The 21,239-nt window shown below is 40.2% G+C and overlaps 1 protein-coding gene across 2 annotated transcripts in view; it reads right to left on the bottom strand.

The window, feature by feature from the left end:
* Nucleotides 1–21,239, bottom strand: part of LOC126475117 (N-acetylneuraminate 9-O-acetyltransferase) — a 243,231-nt gene that overhangs the window by 23,920 nt on the left and 198,072 nt on the right. For both annotated transcript variants that reach the window (XM_050102705.1, XM_050102704.1), the window contains one exon: nt 11,097–11,203. In XM_050102705.1, the coding sequence (XP_049958662.1) occupies nt 11,097–11,203 (107 nt within the window). The remainder of the gene's footprint in view (nt 1–11,096; nt 11,204–21,239) is intronic.

Raw genomic sequence — 21,239 nt, 5'->3', positions numbered from 1 at the left:
GTCCACGCCACACAACCCCTGCTACCTGTGTAGCCGCCTGATGTGCGTAGTGGACTCCTGACCTATCCAGCGGAACCGAAAACCCCACCACCCTATCGCGCAAGTCGAGGAATCTGCAGCCCACATGGTCGCAGAACCGTCTCAGCCTCTGATTCAGACCCTCCACTTGGCTCTCTACCAAAGGTCCGCAGTCAGTCCTGTCAACGATGCTGCAGATGGTGAGCTCTGCTTTCATCCCGCTAGCGAGACTGGCAGTCTTCACCAAATCAGATAGCCGCCGGAAGCCAGAGAGGATTTCCTCTGATTCATAGCGACACACATCACATGAGTGACCACCTGCAGATGGGTGCACCCTGTACATTGAGGTGGACTCAGTCATCATTAACTAAGTGCCACAAGATTTCTATTTTTTCAGTGATGAAGAGGCATTGGTTCAGATTGAAGTGGGGGCCTACAATGTGACCAAACTTCAACACTGTTGTCAGGTGGACTTAAGATGTTCTTCAAATGTCTTAAAAAATTACAATGTCATCCAGATAACAATGACATGCTGACCATTTAAGGTGCTGAAGCAGGTTGTCCATCAATAATCGAATGTAGCTGAAGCCTTACATACTCCAAATAGCATAACTATGAACTCATCCTGCTCACCCATGTCAACCTTGATTTTCCAATACCCTGTCAGTATGTCAATAATTGAGAAAAACTTTGCTCCTCTCAACCTGCCTAGGGTGTCATCAATGATTTGTGACTTTGCTCACTTGCCAGTCCTCCTTGACAAGAAGCACAAGAGTGGACTGAGGACTCTCCGAAGATTCCATGATGTCATCTTGAGGCATGATCTTCTCCACTTCCTCCTGGATTTACCATTGTTCAACCTATACAAATGCTGGCTAATTGGTGAATGATACCACTGTTGATACAAAGTTCTACCACGGGCTGCTTGCTCTGTCTATTCTCCACTCCAGATTCAAAAGCATTAAAAACTGATGCAGAATGGCTATCACTAGTAAACACTGTTCCTCGGTAAGGTAAGATCCTATTGGCAGTTTGATAGTAGCTTCCTCCCCTGCAATGTCTGTAGTGATAGTGGAGGACGATTCTTTGTCAATGGGACTAAGCTGCCTAACTTGGACTGGTTTGGCTGATCCTACACACATACCTTTACAGATGAGTTGTGGCTGTTCATAACAATTAGTGATACAAAGTTCTCTTTTGAACATCAATAGTGCTTATGATTATTACTGGCACATAGACTTCTCTTGTGAGTATGAATATCTTTTTGCAGTCAACAAAAGAGTCACAGTTTAACTGTGCATCTTGACTGATGAGTGGAACTCATCTTGTTGATGATGACAGGATAATGCCTTCAACGGCAAACATTGCCAACAGCAATTTTTGTTACATGTGCTTGTTATAATTGTTTTGTCAATCTGGAGCTCTCATCTCTCACAGTCTATGACTGCTTGTGTTGCCTGTGAGAAGTCCCAGTAAAGAGCAACACTATGACTACATGCTGTAAATGACAAAATTGAAGGGTTGTATTCTCTCATTCATAGTTGTTCTTTCCATACCTTGACATCTTGATAAATGTCATCCATGGAGGATTTTCATCTTTGACGACTTCACCTCCATGGACGGTCACCTCAATCAATTTTCCTGATTTTAGTGGCTAAGGGAGTGCCTGGTACTTCTGTATGGCAACAGGAAATGGCTAAAGCATACTGGGAAGCAACCATGTCTGGGGTACAGCTACAGTAGTCTGCAGCTGACTGGTGTAAATAGGGCTGTCATCACCATTGACATCTTGTGGCTTAATAGTCGAATATTCACAATGTTTCTCTGCAGTAACATACAATGTGTCTAGGGCATCATATTTGCATTTTGGCCTCCATTTTCCAAATGCCTGTTTTTCTGTGTTGTTTTATACTTGGTTGAGGAGTTGGTTATGTCTGTATTGGTCTGATACTCGGCCATTGTTTAACAGTTGAGGCATAGGTCCAAGTTGGCCAAACTTGTTCTTCATGGTGCACTTGACTATAGGCAGGGACTGGTGCCCAATGTCAATACATCTATTCTTTGACATTCTTTGAATGGGATAGAGATTCATAGCTTTCACGTCTTCTGAACTCAGTCCCACATTTCTGGCCACCATACAGTGCTTTATCTCTTCTCTTACTACCTGGGGTATGAGAGCAAGCTGACAAGATCTTACATTTGATGAAAAGAGTCACAAAGTAGATGTACCATGGTCTTCTGGTAAATTATGCCACAGGAACAGAGGAATTCATGAAGTGGTACCAGCACATTGATTAATTGAAACAGAAGATAACTGAACAAAAGAGACATGACCACTTCCCAAATGGGGGCCCTGTAGTAGTTGTGGTAGCTCTCATCTGACTAGTGACAGGGACTTCTCACAGGCAACACAAGCAGTCATAGACTGTGAGAGATGAGAGCTCCTGCCTCTCTCATACGCCAGATAACAACAGAAGAGGCAACCAGAATAGCTGGACCAAGTACAAAAGAGATAGGAGCCATGAATATCGACTCCATCCATCAGGAGGGTATTGAGAATGTCAAAGAACAGGTGTTTTGACCTTTGGCATCAATCTCCACCACCTGTCAAACACACCAAAAAGAAGGGACCAATTATCTCTGACTTATTCTGCAACTGTCAAACAACAATACAGTGTTTGACCAACACAGATCAAATTACTTCATATCCCAAGTACAACAACCCCCCCCCCCCCCCCCCCCGCCAAAAAAAGAGAAGATTTGGATGATACAGAACAAAAGGTGGAATGTTTTCACAGTGGAGGTGATCCGGAGACCTTGTATGAGGCTGCAGAGAGAGAAGATGAATGTTTGAGAACTAGTATCCTACTACAAGATGTCAATCACCATGACAGCCCTGTTCACGCCAGTCAACTGGAGACGATTATAGTGAACTTGTGGGAGGAAGCCCATCACCATACCCTGGACAAAGTCAATCCCCAACACGCCACAGATGTTCCCCACCTCTGTATGGAAGTACCAGTCTGTCTCCTAGCAGCAGATTTAAGGAAAACTGATCAAAGTAACATAATATGAAGTTGACACCACCACAGGGTGAGAATCCTCCATAGACGACAGTTGGCAAGATGTTAGGAAATCTCACTGACATCGTTATCAAGAACCGGCCTGTCCAAGCTCTTGTCATCAGCTAAATAAAACTATGTTCTATGAGATAAACTATGCTGAAACTCACAAACAGGAAAAAGGTCCTGCCACCTGGTACATGTATTGCAAGAATAACTATCAGTGACAGAACACATCCCTTCAAATTCATCATTTTATCAGAATGTGGTCATAATGTTACTCTCTAAGGGGACTTCTTGTAGGCACCAGGAGCAGTCACAGCAGATTGTGAAAGATAAGAACTCCAGACTGACAAAGCTATTCCAACAAGTACCCGTAGCAAAGATTGCTCTGTGGAGGAGGAGGAGGAGATTAGTGCTTAATGTCTCATCGACGACAAGGTCATTACAGACAGAGCACAAGCTTCAAATAGGGAAAGATGGAGAAGGAAAGGCCATTTTGAAGGAATCATCCTGGAATTTGCATTAAGCAATTTAGGGAAATCATGGAAAATCTAAATCAGGATGGCCACATGCAGGTTTGAACCATCATCCTCCAGAATGCAAGTCCAGTGTGCTAACCACTGTGCTACCCTGCTCAGCTTGTTTGCTGTTGAAGACATTTTTATCCCACCACCAGCAATGACAAAACTAGTTTCAATCATCAATCAAAGTATTCAGTTAAACTGTGGAGCTTTTGTCAATTACAAAAACCAACAATGATCTTAACCATTTTAGATGGTCAAGGAGCATTTCCAACAATTAATTGTTAAGAGCAACCAAAAGTCATCCTAAATATAACGATCCTGAAAGATAACCAAACTGTCCAGGAAGGGAAGCTTAGTATCATCAACGAAGAATAATGCACTACTATTTAATTGGGAATAGGATCTGGCCTGTCTGAGGGACAATGTCGATGACTGATAGCTGTTCCGTGTCAGTTTTTGGATGCTTTCAAATCCAGGGTGGAGAAACGATAGAGCAAGCAGCTCACGATAAATCACCCACTATATCAACACACATTCACCAATTTGCCAGCATTCGTATAAGGTGTCTAAGGCTAAAGGAGACAATTTGGAAGTGGAGAAGATGCTGGAAGATGACATCACTGAACCTTCCAACAGTCCTTCATTCTCTCCTGTGGTCTTTATGAAGAAGTAGAATAGGACATGGTATTTCTGTATCAACTACCACCAACTGAACAAAATCACGAAGAAAGGTGTCTATCCATTGCCACATATTGATGACAGTCTAGACTGCTTGCCATTTTTTGAGGACATCTGAAGAATATCTAAGGTGCCTGACAACAGTGTTGAACAGTGTTCAGACTGCTGGTCTCTACCTTTTTTTTTTTTTAAAAAAAAGAGTATCTATGGTGCCCAAGAAATAAAAATCTTGGGACACCTAGTTCACGGGAACTGAGCCCATCCCAACTCAGAGAAAATAAGAGGCAGCACATTTTTCAATTCCACAGCACATTCGTGATGTGAGAAGTTTTCTTGGAATGTGCTCATACTACCAGTGATTCATGAAGGTTTCTGTACCATAGCATGATCCTTGCAAGAACTACTGTAGGGAGACGGCAAATTTTCTTTGGGTGAGGTACAAGAAACATATTCCCTTTTCCTTAAGGAAGCCATATAATCATCTCCAATCCTAGCATCACATGGTAAGAATGCCTAAACAGAACTTCATATCAACACTAGTGGTTTTGGAATTGGTGCAGTTTTAGTGCAAAATAAAGAAGGCGATGAAAAGGTGATACCTTATCCTTCCAGAGTATTCTCCAAGTCAGAGATGAATTACACTACAACTATCTATTGCTATGCACTAAATAATTGGGTGGTACATGTCACCTACCCAATATTTACAGCCTTCTTTATTGGCCTACAAGATATTACTATTTTATGAGTGTGCTAATGTGGATTGTTTAACAGTAGGTATACAGGATATATCTTCTTTATTGTAAATATTTTATTTATTGTGATTTAGATCAGCACAGCTTACAGAATATGTTATCTGGTACATTTGTTTAAATTAAATTTCCTCTGTAATGTATACACTGTACACACATTAAAAACAGATGCAGTAACAATGGCATCAATTCTCTGCCAAGGAGATCAGTTATGTTCTGGCTGTTATGTTTGTGCAACTAATAAAGGTGAGTTGTACTTAACTAAAAATCCTGCCTTCAAATTTGGACTTCAAAAAAGAGCAAGAACTCAAAAGCTAATGCAAATACTGTTTCCCGTTACAAGTTTTTGTGCACCACACATCTGTTTGCTACAGATGAGCAGTTGCCTTTCCCTAATTTTATGTAATTGTTACAGTTGCATCAACACACCCTCTGCAACATCCTAAAAATAACAATACCAAAATTTATGCAGAGCATATCTAAGTGTGTGTGTGTGCGCAAAGACGTTTCTAATGGCATTTAGTAATCAAGGAGTTGTAGTCTACAAAATGTTCCTTAATGGAAGAGAAATCAAACTGTGTTAAGTCTGCAGATTTGAGGGCAGATAAGCACTTCTTCACTAATATGATATCATAATAACATCAGATTAATTCTGAAGGGAATTCATGTCTGTGAATTTACACAATCCTAGTAAGAACGAAGAAGTAGAAGCTCTCTTGCAAGAATACATGTGAATTATTTTAAATTGACTCATATGGTTTGAGAACAGTAGAATCTCACCTTAAATTGTCATCTTCCTGACAAAAGCAAAAAAGATTGAGATATTGGACCTTGGAAAATTTAAATTTCTGTTAAAGCTCACCAGAAGATACAGGAACTCCTCAAATGCCTCTATACTGATTCTAATGTTGTTAGCACCAATGCTGCTACCCTAGGTGCAGGTGTGAGTCAACTACTGCAAAATGTTGATACTGGCAAAAGAAACACTAGCAAAAAAACAGACAACCAGCTCTTTAAGGTGGGACTCATTGTCAGCATTTACAATGACTGAAATGACACAAGCTATTAAAAAAATTGCAACAGAGGTTGTACACTTGGTCTCAACAATATTACTTGTAACTCAGCATTGGTAGCTAAGTCTATTATGACTGCCTGATCTCAAATCTAATGCAGATGATCTGGAGCAAAACCAAACTAACTGCAATACTTAACGAGGAAAGGCCCATCTGCTGCAAGAAATTCTGTCCATCTCTCCATTTTGCAAGCTGTGTAAGGTATTTCAAAATATGGAGATAAACAGCTCAAGTCCAATACTCAAACTGTAGCTCTTCCCATGAGAAGCAGATTTCAGCTCTTAACTGGAACAATGCTTCAACCTGAAATATCCTCGAGGCACCTTGGAGCATACACTTACACATGGTATCAAACCTTTTGGTCAAACTGACAGATGATAGTGGGCCCACAACTGAATATATTGAGACAGGGAACCAATGGTCAGCAATCGATATTTATTATGTTATGGACATAGACCACGCACACTGCATAACAACAATGTAACTCATAGTAATTGTTTAAAGTGACAATCGCTGGTCTCAATGCATGCGTAATAACAGTGCATAAAGTTCTTCTCTCAAAGATACATGTTGTCTGTTGTACCAGGGGAGAGGCAGCTTGAACTCTTGCAAACAGATATTCATCCGTTTCTATGGGGATTTCACACACCAATATCTTGACGTAACCCCAGAGGAAAATTCCAGAGATGCAAGATCTGGCAACTACGCTGGTTGTAGGACAGGACCTCTCCTTCCAATCTAACATTGAATGTATATGTTGTTCAGATGCTCACAGACATTAACATCGAAGTGGACTGGTACACCGCCATGTTGAAACCACATCCATGCGTGGACAAGTGGTACAATTTCCAAGAACTGTGGCAATACATCTCGCAGGAACACAAGGTAACATGGAACAGTCAAAATGGGGAGGTGGCAAATAAGGTCCTATTACATTGGCCTTGGATAATGCCTGCCCATATATTGACAGAGAATCATTGCTGGCTGCCAGCAATGTGGGTGGCATAGGGTTGTCCTCACAATATGGGTATTACAGCTGTTGAAAACACCATCGCAGGTGAATGAGGTCTCATCTGTGAACAATACACATTGTACAATGTTCAGCACTACAGCACTGCAGTGGATAATCCATTGACAGAAGTGAATGCAGGGCTCGTAATCTGCTGGTCCCAGTGCTTGCACACATTCTTTATGAGGGGTGTAATACCTCATCCACCAGTACTCTCCACACTGTATCCTTTGAAGCATTCATTTTGTCAGCAAGTTGATGGGTATTTATTGCTGGGTGGTCAGTCACATGATCTAACACCATCTCCTCAGAGTCTATCATTTGGAGTGTCTTTGTAGACTACAACTGGCCAGCTCTCTGTGGTGTGAATGACCCCTTCTCTCGTAAGCTGGTATCCACAGAGAGAAAAGTCTTCCAAGTAGGATGACACCTGTTGGGAAAGTGTTCTCTGTACATTTGTGCTGCTTTATGAGCTCTACATCCAACTGCACTGTATATTAAATGCATGTCTGCCAACTCTAATCAGGAATAATGTTCCATCTTTGAGCAGGTGTCACGCACTATGTATAGTAACACACCTCACCATGGACACATCACAAGCTGTATGATGCAATGGAGAAGTGACATCAGACATAGTGGTGTGTGTGCGTGGGGGGGGGGGGGGGGGGGGGCACAGGTTAATGGGTTAATACACTGGTGCGATGCATGTGGTTGTCACATGACACATGTGCTATGAGCTAAGTTGTGTACATTATGGCTGTTTAGTGGTCAGAGGTGTGCACTGTTTATCATCTAATGCCTGTTCCAGTGTACAACAGATACCTGGGATCTTTGAACCATTGCACTACATGCATTGATATTGGTGATCATTGCTTTGAACAATTACTTGAGCTACTTTGTTGTCATGTGGTGTATGCTGTGTATGTTCACAATACAATAAATATGTATTTCTGGCCATTGTTTCCCTATTTCAATATAATCGGTTATTGACACACTATCACCTTGTTCAATTTCATCAAAAAAGTTTGAGATACCCTATCTACAAACAACACCGTATCATAAGAAAACAGGAAGAACCACTACAAACAAAAATCTACTGACCAAACAGCGGCAGAACACGCACCTAAAAGAAGGTTACAATTTGCAAGCTAAGTGCATTGTACATAACAGAGGTGGAAAGAGGAAGGGTGAAAAATAGACAGGCCAGTAAACTAAAGATGTAGAAAATCAAAAGGGAGTGAAAAAAAGGAATAGTTACTGTGAAGAAATGCTTAAATGGAAGAAATTAACATAAATTAAGATCAAGTGGGTGGCGAGAACCAGGGAAATATTGTAGTGCTAGCTCCCACCTGCGGAGTTCTGAGAAACTGGTGTCTGGGGGAAGAATCCAGATGGCATGTGTGGTGAAATAGGCACCGAGGTCACAATTGCCATGTTGTAGAGCACGCTCCGCAGCAGCATATTGCATGTTGCCACTATGCACCAAATGCCTATGCCCATTCATCCTAATCAATAATTTGGTGGTAGTCATGTCGATGTAAAAGGCTGAACAGTGTTTACATAACAGATGGTACATGACATATGTCTTTCACAGGTGGCTGTCCCTTTGATGGTACATATTTTGCCAGTTACATGGCTGGTGTATGTGGTGGTAGGAGGGTGCATAGGACAAGTCTTGCAGTAGGGACCACTACAGGGATAGGAGCCATAGGGTAGGGAGATGGGTGCAGAAGGAGCACAGGGTTTGACAAGGACATCGCAGAGACTGGGAACTATTCTAAGTTGGTGGGAAAAATCTCAGACTACCACCAAATTAGCAGTTAGGATGAACGGGCATAGGCAGAGGGTGCAAACTGGTAACACACCTCACCCAGTTGCAAAGCATGCTCTGCAAAATGACAGTCATGACCTCAATGCCTGTTTCACCACATGTGCCATTTGGATTCTTCCCCCAAACACCAGTTTCTCTGAACTCCACACATTGGAACTAGCACTACAATATGTTCCTGGTTCTCACCATCCACCTGGCCTTAATTTACGTTAATTTCTTCAGTCTTAGGTTTTCTTAACTGTAACTACTCTTTGTTTCACTCTGTTTTAGCTTTCTACTTCTTTCATGGTCTTTCCTGCCTCTTTTTCACTGCTTTATAGGTAACTGCATCATTTGCAGAAAGTCTGAGTTACTATTAATATTGTCTACCAGATCATTAATATACAGCAAGAACATATTTCCCTGGTGTGCACCTCAATAACCATAAGTAATTCTTTTTTATTCACATTTTTGCTGTGGGACATCACCACCCAAAGGAATTTTTGCCACAACAAACATCTGCCAACACGTACAACATAAGCTATTTGTTCTTAATAAATAGCATTATTAATTGTGGTCGCTTTCTGGTTATACGGGTGCACAGCTATACTCTAGGGACAAAATAACAGTCAAAGCAATGGAAACAAGCTCATTCTCTGCACCACCAAAGAAAGCAAAGACAATTCCTTTGGCGGGAAAGGTCATGGCATTAGTGTTCTGGGATGCGAAGGGGATTCTGTTTGTAGATTATCTCCCCACTCAAACAATTACTGGAGAATACTATGCTAACCTCATGGACAAATTGCAATGAAAGACATGGGAAGAAAGGCCAGATTCAGCAAGAAAGAAAGTCATCTCCCATCACAACAATGTGAGCCCACACACATGTGCCGTCACCACGGCAAAATTATATGAACTAAGGTATGAATTGTTGTCACACCTGCCTTTTTCACCTGATATGGCTCTGTCAGACTTCCATCTCTTCCCAAAGCCGAAAATTTTTCGTGGTGGATGAAGACTCACTTCAAACAAATATTTGATAGCCTGAGTTTACAACTATTTTGCAGGCCTGGAGGAAACTCATTTTTGAGATGGGATCAAGGCACTGGAACATCATTGGACCAAGTGCATTAATCTACAAGGAGACTACATTGAAAAATGAAAATAGTTTGTGATGCAAGTACTTTTTTTCTTTCTGTTCCGAGAACTTTTCAAACCACCCTCATACTTTACTATATGAAATAACGGGTACAATTAATAGCACCCTCTGTACAGACACTATCCATCCACATATAAATGGCAGTCCAGATGAAAAGTGTTGATTAGGAAAACTGTTAGATATCATATGTAGTGCATTCAGACGCCAAACAGAAATTGATGGCACCTGGGGAAGCTCTGTCATCTGGTAGATAAGTAAACTGGAAGATTTACCAACTCCTAAACAGATTAAGGAGAGGAGTACAAAGAACAAATGCAATTCCTTAGAGGTTAAACCAATTGGTGTGACTGGAGGGCAATAAAATATCCAGCACTTTTACTTCTCTCGCTTTTGTTGGAAACTTGTACACTGGCAGATCTCTTTCTGACAAAGAACAAAGATGTCAAGCATGCCAATTTCTAGGCTAAATAATTTTCAGACAATAAATACTGATGTTTCATAATATGTCTCAACATTTAACAAGTGTAAACACCATTCTGGAACACACAATGCATATCATTATTAGCTTATTACAAACAAATTATACTGATCAGCTTTTACCAACTTGTAGGGAAAAATGTAAAGACAACTGGTGAAACATCAAGAAAACAAATGTCAGCTGAAGAATCTGAGACAGAAGCCAACAGGTCCAATGTCATTTGAGAAAACTGCAAAATTACAAGGAGAGAGAATGGGTGAAGTGATTTTTCCTTTCATACAATTCATTGGCTTTCTTGGATTAGTCTTCCTGTTTTGTCCATATAGTATTTTTAGCTCTTGCCTATCATCTTTTTTCATCGTTTTGCAATTTCTTTTCTCCACTGTCATCTTTCCTGCTCTTAATTTATATTGACAGTGCAGATATTTCACTTCCTGCAAGTATGTGCTTGCCAGCCATTCGGTCTCCTTGTACTTATTATTTATAAGCCTGAGTACGATTTAAATGCTTGAGGTGACAAAACTGTTTCATACCTGTATCGGTCCAGCTTCCAACGAAACCACCATTCATGAATATCATCATCTGTTGTAACAAATAAGGCTTTCCATGGGCGTGTAACAAATACCTTTTCAAAGAAAACCTGCAACGGAAGAAAAAAATTAACTAAGAGGTACATATGCAAACTGGAAAAATTAATGAAATTTCAGTATCCTATAACATTAATGAAACATGTATTATCATGAAGACATTGAGGGATTTTAGCTACCATCCCCTCCTTCCCGCCCAATTTCGATACATCCAATTACCAACATCACTTCATCTCATATGCTATACAGCTACAAAGAATTTTATTTGAAAACTGTACTTATAAAGATCATGACCTATGATCACTGGCCCCCATAACAGCCTCCCACTAAACCTCACACCTTGGAAAAGAAAGTACAGAAGAAACTGAGGCTATGCCAAATGAATCTGATGGTTATTATAAATAAATCTCTACCACACAAGTGAAGCTAGAGTTCCTGATACCTATTAAAGTAAGTGGAAAGTTAAGGTCACAAATTTTCAGTCAGGCACAGAAATGGCATTAATATAAGTGAAACACTTTTTTATGTTAGTATATGCTCTGTAATAACGTAACCAAAGTGGCAAATTGATCTGGGAAATAATTTTTGTTTATACAGTTTTTAAAAGTAACCATTATGTGTGTTTTGTGCAAATGAATAATGTACAGCACCATAGAATAATGAAATTACTTTTTTTGAGAGGTTTATTGCCGACAGATATTCATCTCAAGTTGGTGAAGGATTGTTTATAAGGAGCGCAAGCTGCAGTGTTGGCTCAGTGGTTACCTTGACTACTTTAGTTATTTATATTCTACCAAGGATTTTCCATTATCATGCAAATTGTCAAATCACCCATACTCTTCTTTGGATCTGGCACCCTAATTACCACAGGGTTCTCCACACAGTATATAAAAATTCGTGACTGGAAAACATTCAGACACTGGTGAAGAGGCTGTCACATCCACAGATAAATATTTTGCAGATCTCCCAGAACTGCACATTGGGGATGGAATCTACTCATTTGAAAAATGCTGGCCAAAAAGGGGTTTACAGCATTAAGTGCACTTTTGATCTAAAACTACAGTTTGTGCTGCCAGGCTGTGAATTTCTCATCTTTCTCTCATAATGAATAATTCACAACAAAAATGACAAAAATATATATTTGGGGTCTCTGCACTGATTAGCCAGAACATTATATGACAACCTACCTAATAGCCGGTATTGTCCACCTTTGGAACGAATAACAGTGGTGACACATTGTGGCATGGAAGCAATGGGTAGGTTGCTGGGGGAGATGACACCACATGCGCACACAGAAGTAACATAATTCCAATAAATTCTGGAGAGAGGGCAATGAGTTCTGACACCACATTCAATCACATCCCAGATGTGTTCGATCAGGTTGGAAGGGGGGGCAGAACATCATTTGGAACTCACCACTGTGTCTCTTAAACCACTCTGTCACATTCTTACCGAAAAATACCACTGCCCTCAGGAAACATGAACATCACGAAGGACGTATGTGGTCCGCAATCATTGTACAACACTCCTTGATCATCATGGTACCTTGCACGAGCTCCACTGGACCCATGGATGCCAACATGGATGAAACTCCCTGGCAGATTAAAACTGTGTGCCCGACCAAGACTCGAACTCGGAACCTTTGCCTTTCGCGGGTAAGTGCTCTACCATCTGAGCTACCGAAGCACGACTCACGCCCGGTCCTCACAGCTTCACTTCTGCCAGTATCTCGTCTCCTACCTTCCAAACTTTACAGAAGCTCTCCTGCGAACCTTGCAGAACTAGCACTCCTGAAAGAAAGGATACTGCGGAGACATCAGCACACACTCCGCTGCAGAGTGAAAATCTCATTCTGGAAACATCCCACAGGCTGTGGCTAAGCCATGTCTCCTCACAAGGTGACACTGCTACTATCTGTATGGGTTTATGTGGATAGGAGGTTGGTGGTCATAATGTTCTGGCTGATCAGTGTATATAAACAAACTGGGGACTTGAAGTTTTCAGGTGACATGGTTTACTGTTCTTAGTGCTACAATATTGCAAAAAGTGAGACAGGATTATAAAACTGTCAAAAATCCACTGAGAAGATGTAAAAAAAAAAAAGGCTGTTATGTCATTTTGTAACTTGACTCTACAAAGCTCTCTTCCACTTCTCGACCCTCTGCAGATGAAGAAGAAGTCACACAGCAAGAATTGGTGTTACTGCTTAGCAGGTTCACTGTATCAAGAGAATTCTGAACAGCACAATAAAATAGTTAAGGTAAAAAGTATCATTGGTAGCATCATGGTAACAGATCATTTGGAAGGTAACAAGTATTCCAGGCTCAATTCAGCTACAGAATGGCACTGCTGCAAGCCAAACTGAGAAAGAGTGCCTTATTGTTGTCTGGACAACCAGTCAGTTCAGACCCTATTCGTATGCCAGACCATTCACTGTTGTGACTGATCACCATCCTTTATGTGAATGACAATCCAGAAGGATTGATTACCATGATTGGGAAGATGGATATTAATAATAACAATGATTTCGTGTAGCTCAATGGGCTGGGGCAAGTCTTCCAATTTGACAATGCTTCTGCGACTTGTGTGTGCCTACCCTACCCCAGTAATCCCACCAGGGAAAGGGGATCTACAGTTTAAAATGGTTTCTGAACCATGTGTCATTCCTGGCAAATCTTCACATAAATGAGAGGTGAACTACAGCTTCAGGAATACGACTGCCTTTCATGGAATCAAGTGCCAGAACTTTACAGCACTAGTGCTTTCCAACTCATCACTGAACTTAAGAACACTGCAGCAAAACAAAGGGAAGATCCAGCATTACTGAAGACCATAGAGGCCTTAAGGAAGGAAGAAGTTGCTGTAGAAAGAAAATTGTACAAATAGAATTATGATCCACTGATACAGAAATGGTTGCTTATCACTCCAGCTCACTCGCAGTGCACTTCGTTGAAGTGTGATCAGTCTTAGGGGGCTCATGTGATGAGTTTTATGAGTCTTAACTGAGCCAACAACTTCACTAACAGTCTGTCACCCTGATGTTGTTCATGCACACTTTTACTTTATTCAAGATTTACAGTCACATTCTTCTGCTTGTTTGGTGCAATGGACCTGCTATGCTGGCCTCTAATTGTACCACGAGACTACTTCACTGTCTGCACAAGACTGAGGGCTGTAAGAGAGCTTCAGACTAAGCTAGGTACGAAACCATGTAACCTCTAAGAAGAACTCTTCTGTATTTTGCTTCTTGTATTTAATATTTATGTTAGATGCCAAATATTTTATTACCCAGAAAAACGTATCTGAAGTGAATCTCAGAACAGAACATACAAGAATGACGTTTCATCTCTACTTCTTTGAACTGTTTCTAGCTATTGTCATTCTATATAGCTCCTTTTGTTCTCTGGCTTCCAAAAGCTGCAACACCAAAGCGTAAGCAATCCTTCACAGCAGGTGGAGACGTTCAATATGTGTCATGCTTTTGTAACATTCTGCGCTCGCGCATTTCACCCCAACTCTTGACTATCAATAAACCCAACATGTGTACAGTAAAAATTTCCTGCATGCCTAACAATGTGTTTACAAGGACATCTTTTGTCCGATTGTGAGGAAGAGATGGAACAATCTGTCACCCCACAACTATTTGCATGATGCTCTGACATCAGGTCTACTGTGTTCTTTGAAGATTCTTGATATACTCAGAAGCATGTAATCATTAGCCAGTTATCTACTGATCTGTCTGACATTATGTAAGCCACTATAGGGACTGTCAATGACTTGAGCATGTGCCACCTCTTTTACCCCCAAAATATCTTGTACCAATTCCTCCTGCAGTTGCCCCATTTCACTGGACTACAGTTTACCTTTTCCGAAGGTTTCTCAAGTTGGCCATTGTGAATAAATGGATAACAGTGTGCACTGGCTAGTTCATTCACTACACTTTCACCAAGGCTGTACATATTGATGAAGCTCTGAAACCATTATCTTTCTTGTGAAAGACAATTTCTATGCACTGAGCACTATAGCAATGATCTCTGATGGAAATTGGTTCAGTCAAGACTCATGTTTGATGTAATTTTAATGCGCAACACTGTTCACAGAATGATAGCTGCTGGCCTCGCAGAACGTTTTAGTAAAATGCTGGACACATACTCTCAAAGAATGTTAGAACCAATGAGAGAAACTGGGATACAGGACTTCATATTGTGGCATTTGCACAACACAGCAATGGATGAAGCCACAGATTTTATGTAACATTACCTGGTAAATGGTTTACAGGTCAAAACAACAATGGATACATTGTTTCAGTTTCAATCTATGAATAAGATGATAACATTACATAGCTCATCACTCATACTCAAGAGACCACATGGCTGTCATTCACACACTTCTTGGATGTTCACAATAACATGTTAACATTTAATGACAGACTCCACCCTCTAAGCTGCAGCCCATGTAACTTAGCACGCATTTTCACACAATTATTAAAATGCTACTTTAGCATGACTGAATCCTATGTAACTGATCACATGTTACCTGCATAGTCTGAGTATATGAGTCTACATTAAGGAGACAAAAGCACAGACACATTGTCGATGTCCTTCACATAAGCTCTATCATATTACTGCGTGCATATCAAGGATAGGGGCTTCCCTTACACGGAACATGAAGAACTGACGTATAACTGTGATGCCTCAGTGGGAGTAACTCCATTTAAACATCAGAGTGAGTCTGTTTACGACTTCAGATTTGTAATACCTGGAAGAGTCTGGGACTTACTTGTTTGTGGAATATTGAAATTTACTACAGCATTATACACATATACAGAGAGGAGCAACAATAATAGTATTAGCTGTAACAGTAGTAGTAGTAGTAGTAGTAGTAGTAGTAGTAGTAGTCGTGGTGGTGGTGGTGGTGGTTATTGTATCCTGCTATGTTAGCATATCATTTGTGTGTCTATTTCTGATAGTCCATTACTTCCTTCTAATAGCTGCAGTATATGCTGCCCATCATCCAGGATGTCTAAACTCTTCCTCCCTCTCTTTCTCCACCCTTCCACATGCCCTTCTAAGACAGTTTCTTTTCTTTTTTTTAATTTTTTTACACAAATCTCTCTTTCCTCCTCTTATCTAGTTCCTTTCAGTATTTTTATTGAACTCAGTAATGGTCTCTAGTGTTCTTTGCAGTAGCGGATCACTTTTCACCCTTCCATCCAGCTCATTCCATTCATCCTCCACTATGTCCATATCACGAAAGCCTCCAGCCTTGCACTATGTTTCTCCCTCATTGGACATGTATCAGTAATGCAGTCTTTTCTTCAAATATTTATCCATTATCGATGCAGAAAACTCTGCTTTTCTTGCAAATGCCTCTTTTGCCATTGCTATAATGCTTTTAATTTCTGTGCTGCATTTTCAGTCACTATCCATCTTGCTTCCTAGGTGTAAAAAGCTTTTCGCATGTTCTAATGTTTCTCCATTCAGCATTATGTTTACCATTTTACTTCCTCCACAATTTTTGTTTTCTCTGTGTTGATTTTCACTTCACGGTTCTATCCCTTAGATTCATTGACATCCATTATTTCCTGCAGTTATTTTCCATCCACTGCTAGAAGCACTATCTCAAACACCAAATTCTTCTTACTCAAAGTTTTGTCCCCTTCTCAGCCAGTGGATTTAAAATGTTGGGGGAAAGACAGTAGCCTTGTCTTAATCCTTATCCAATTTCATCTAGTTGATACTTTCTCCTCTCTTTTTTACTGACACTTTTTGATTTAAATATGGTGAGTTTATACACCGTCAGCTTTACTAGTTCATTCTCTTTTCCCTTATTAAATTGCACACTTGTCCCAAGCCACACTGTCGAATACCTTTACCAGGTCTATGAAACACTTGTATAAGCATGTTGTCTTTTTCATTTTTAGACCTGCATCTTCAGTCACACATACACTAAAGAGCCGAAGAAACTGGTACGTGCTACAACACGTTGTGGCATGGACTCGACTAATGTCTGAAGTAGTGCTGGAGGGAACTGACATCATGAATCCTCGAGGGTTGTCCATAAATCCATAAGAGTATGAGGCAGTGGAGATCTCTTCTGAACACTACATTGCAAGGCATCCCAGATATGTTCAATAACGTTCACGTCTGGGAAGTTTGGGTCAATTCTAGTGTCCGATAACCACCCGTCAGCTTTGACCAATGACGTAACGCGTGATGTTATTTTGTTTGTGCTGCAGATTGCAGTCGATGAACGTCAAATGATTTCTCTGGATTTCCTCGTTACGCGTGTATATTAAAAATTCGATGTAGATTATTTTGTCTTCATCTCGTAATTTGTTTTCACCATCTTTTGTTAATGAAAGTAGTTATGATTTATAAGTAGTCGTGATTTACAAGGTCTTGATTTCTCATGCTGTTCGTTATGGATGAGTCAGTTGTTTTTACTGTGAAAATTCTGCTTCAGAAAATGAGTGATCATAAATCAACTATACAATTTTTGCAATTATTGGGCGTCATTGCTGGATTTTGCAAGTGCACTGTCTGTGGAAATTATAGGGTTTTGAAGAAAGGTTGGGTCATCACGAACTTCCGATGAATACACGTGGAGGTGCAGAAAAAAATAACATATGGAGGTCCATATTCAGGGGGATGTAGTTTGAAAGATCGAGGCTGAATTTAGAAGTAACTGTCACGCTAACCTATTTTTGCTATGAATAGGCCCTATTATTGCAAATCTGTCATGCACAAAGCAGGGGTTTCGTGTGGCACTGTAGTTGACTGGTTCTCATTTTGTAGAGAAGTCTGAAGGGAATTTATAAAGTCTAGTTGGGGGGTGGGGGGGTGGGGGGTCATTTAGGAGGAGGAGGGGAGGGGGGGGGGGGAGGCAGGGGTTATTGTTGAAGTAGATGAGTCACATTTTGGAAAGAGAAAGTACAAAAGGGGGCACGAGGTTGTTGGGCTTTGGGTTTTTGAGTAGTAGTTTCTGGAGGAGATTGTGCTCATGTTGTATTTACAGTTGTACCAAATCGGACAAAGGAAGTCTTGACATCTTTAATAGAAGACTATGTGGAAAAAGGTTCTGTAGTCGTGTTGGATGGGTTTGCCTAGTGCAAGGGGTTGGGTGAAAGGGGTTATCATCATTTGGTCGTGAATCACAATATTCAGTTTCAAGATTACAAGACGGGGGCATGTACAAATACTATCATTGTAAAATCTGTTGTTGGGCGGGGAAAGAGAAGGATTTCAGTGCTGCAAGGCCATTTAGATCAATACTGATCGAGGAAGAGTATTCCTAAAGGTTATTATTTATTTCTTGCCTTTATGAAAGTAGTCAGCAAAATGTACAAGCCACATTTGAGGTGTTTGTGGGTCTGATACTTTTTTCTTGTTTTACGTTGCGTTTTTTTTTATGTTCTTGTATTGTGCGAGCGCTACTTTTTTCATTTCTCTGGAGGGAGGTTTTACTGTTGTTTTAATATTTTCTGGTTACAATGGTAGGCCAAGGGGTATTGCTGTGTCTCTGCCAGAGGGTTTATGTGACTGACTCGTGGTTTCATTTTTTTTTATTATTTTAAATTTCGTGTCTGATTAAGGGTGGGTGGTAGGGAAGAACTGATTTGGGTGGCGCTTCATCTGTGCCTTGCAGTTTCTATTTCTTATTATTTTTTTCATTAGTTATTCTGGATTTTGCTTCTTTTGTTACAGTTTGACATTCTAACATTATTATTTCTTGTTATGTCCTTATTTCGTTCTTGTCAGCCTCAGCATTTGACTCCTACGGAAGTTCATATGCGGTAAGTTTCTTTTTATGTAGCCACTTTTGTTTTCCTTTTCAATGTTTTTGCTATACTGCTCTTCATTTTACTTTCATTCCCAATGTATCAGTTTTACTGAGTGTTGTTTTGGAGTTACTGTACCTGTTGTGACTTTCGCGTAGTATAGTTATCAGTACCAGGGTTTGGACAGTTTTGCATTTCTAGTCGTATTCCGTAGTTCACTAAGAAGACCATTTTTTAAGCACATTTCAGATATATTATAAGATTTTAGCGCAACAAACAGTAATATTGGAATTGGTGACTAGAAATGACCTCCTACGTAGGTTGCTTCTAGTTACAGATTCCAACTATTTGACGGTTCATTATTTAGATCGTTTTTGCAGTACATGTGGAAAATATAATATAATATATGCACTCGTAATTGCTCTCGTGTTCTTATTTATTTCAGTCATTTTCAACTCGTTTAAATGAAATTCGCGTGTAGATAATGGCTGCGTTAAATGTATTATTTTACGGCATGCTACATTTGTTTGTTTATGAGTATGATCTGTTACATTCATAGATTGTCCATTGCAGCATCTTTGCCTTACGTATGACGTCACTGGTCAAAGCTGATGGGTGTTATCGGACACTAGAATTTATCCGGCAATTTGGTGGCCGGCAGAAATGTTTACATTCAGAAGTGTGTTCCTGGAGCCATTCTGTAGCAATTCTGGACTTGTAGGGTGTCGTACTGTCCTGTTTGAATTGCCCAAGTCTATCGGAATGCCAAGTGGACATGAATGGCTACAGGTGATCTGACAGGATGCTTGCTTATATGTCACCCGTCACAGTCACATCTAGACATGAGAGGGGTCACATATCACTCCAGCTGCACATGTCCCACACCATTATAGAGCCTCCACCAGCTTGAACAGTAAACTGCTGACATGCAGGTCCATGGATTCATGAGGTTGTCTCCATACCTGTACACGTCCATCTGCTCAAAACAATTTGAAATGCGACTCGTCCAACCAGGCAACATGTTTCCAGTCATCAACAGTCCAATGTCAGTGTTGACAGGTCCAGGTGAGGCGTAAAGCTTTGTGTCGTGCAGTCATCAAGGATACACGAGTCAGCCTGCGGTTCCGAAAGTCTACATCAATGATGTTTTGTTGAATGGTTCGCATGTTGACACTTGTTGATGGCCCAGCAATGAAATTTGCAGCAATTTGCAGAATGGATGCACTTCTGTTATACTGGATGATTCTCTTCACTCATTGTTGGTCCTGTTCTTGCAGAATCGTTTTTTGGCCACAGCAATGTCAAAGATTTGATGTTTTACCAGATTACTGATATTCACAATACACTCGTGAAATGGTCATATGGGAAAATCCCCACTTCATTGCTACCTGGCTCGTACTCCAACTATAACACCATGTTCAAACTCACTTAAATCTTGATAACTTGCCATTGTTCATTCTTTTACTCATGATTCTTAACACAACTTTAGTTGCATGTGAAATTAAACTAATGATGCTACATTCACTGCATTTCTTGGTTCTCTGTTCCTCTGGTACTGGAATCATTACCACTGTCAAAACTTCTATGGCCATTCTCTTTTGGTCCATAATCTCAGTATTCCTCTGATTCCTTCTTGGTCCTAACACTATAATATTTCCTCCTGTTATTGTATTTACCACCTTCATTCCCATTTTTCATTGCAGATTTTGCACTCTTTACTTCACAAATCTATACAAACTTCAACAAACCCACTTTTCTCCATTTCATGTGAAGTACATTAGGGCACACAATGTCCATGTACTGTGATTTGTCAAGTGACACTCCCATTCATTTGACAGTCATCTGTTACTGAGAGTGAGTGGATACTAAAATTTATCAGGAAATATCTGAAAGGAACACTATTAAATGATAACAGTTTGAATTTATCAGGGTTTATTCTAGTGGAACCAGATCTAAATCGTTAACTTTTTTAAGTTATAATTTTTAAATCTTAATAAGTGACCATCACATATGTAGGTATAAATGCCAGAAAAGTTTATTTTAGTTTTATTTTAAGGGAAGGCATAATAATCTGCAAATGCTAGTAGCTTTGATCAGCATTAAGGGAGGTGAGTCATTGTTAGACCAGTCTACACTACAATGTAGAAGTAGAAGTACAAGTAGAAGTAGTAGTAGTAGTAGTAGCAGCAGCAGCAGCTTTATTCATCCGTAGATATCTTTTTACAAGGACATAGGACAGGTCAAAGTATTTACAAGTTTGGACCAATTAAAAATAAGCTAATTCATATACACATATATTTACAGACTTC

The sequence above is a fragment of the Schistocerca serialis genome, chromosome 4 (assembly GCF_023864345.2).
Source record: "Schistocerca serialis cubense isolate TAMUIC-IGC-003099 chromosome 4, iqSchSeri2.2, whole genome shotgun sequence".
In the NCBI taxonomy this organism is placed as follows: domain Eukaryota; kingdom Metazoa; phylum Arthropoda; class Insecta; order Orthoptera; family Acrididae; genus Schistocerca; species Schistocerca serialis.
Note: the sequence above shows the minus strand (reverse complement) of the source record. Positions and strands in the feature narration are given on the sequence as shown.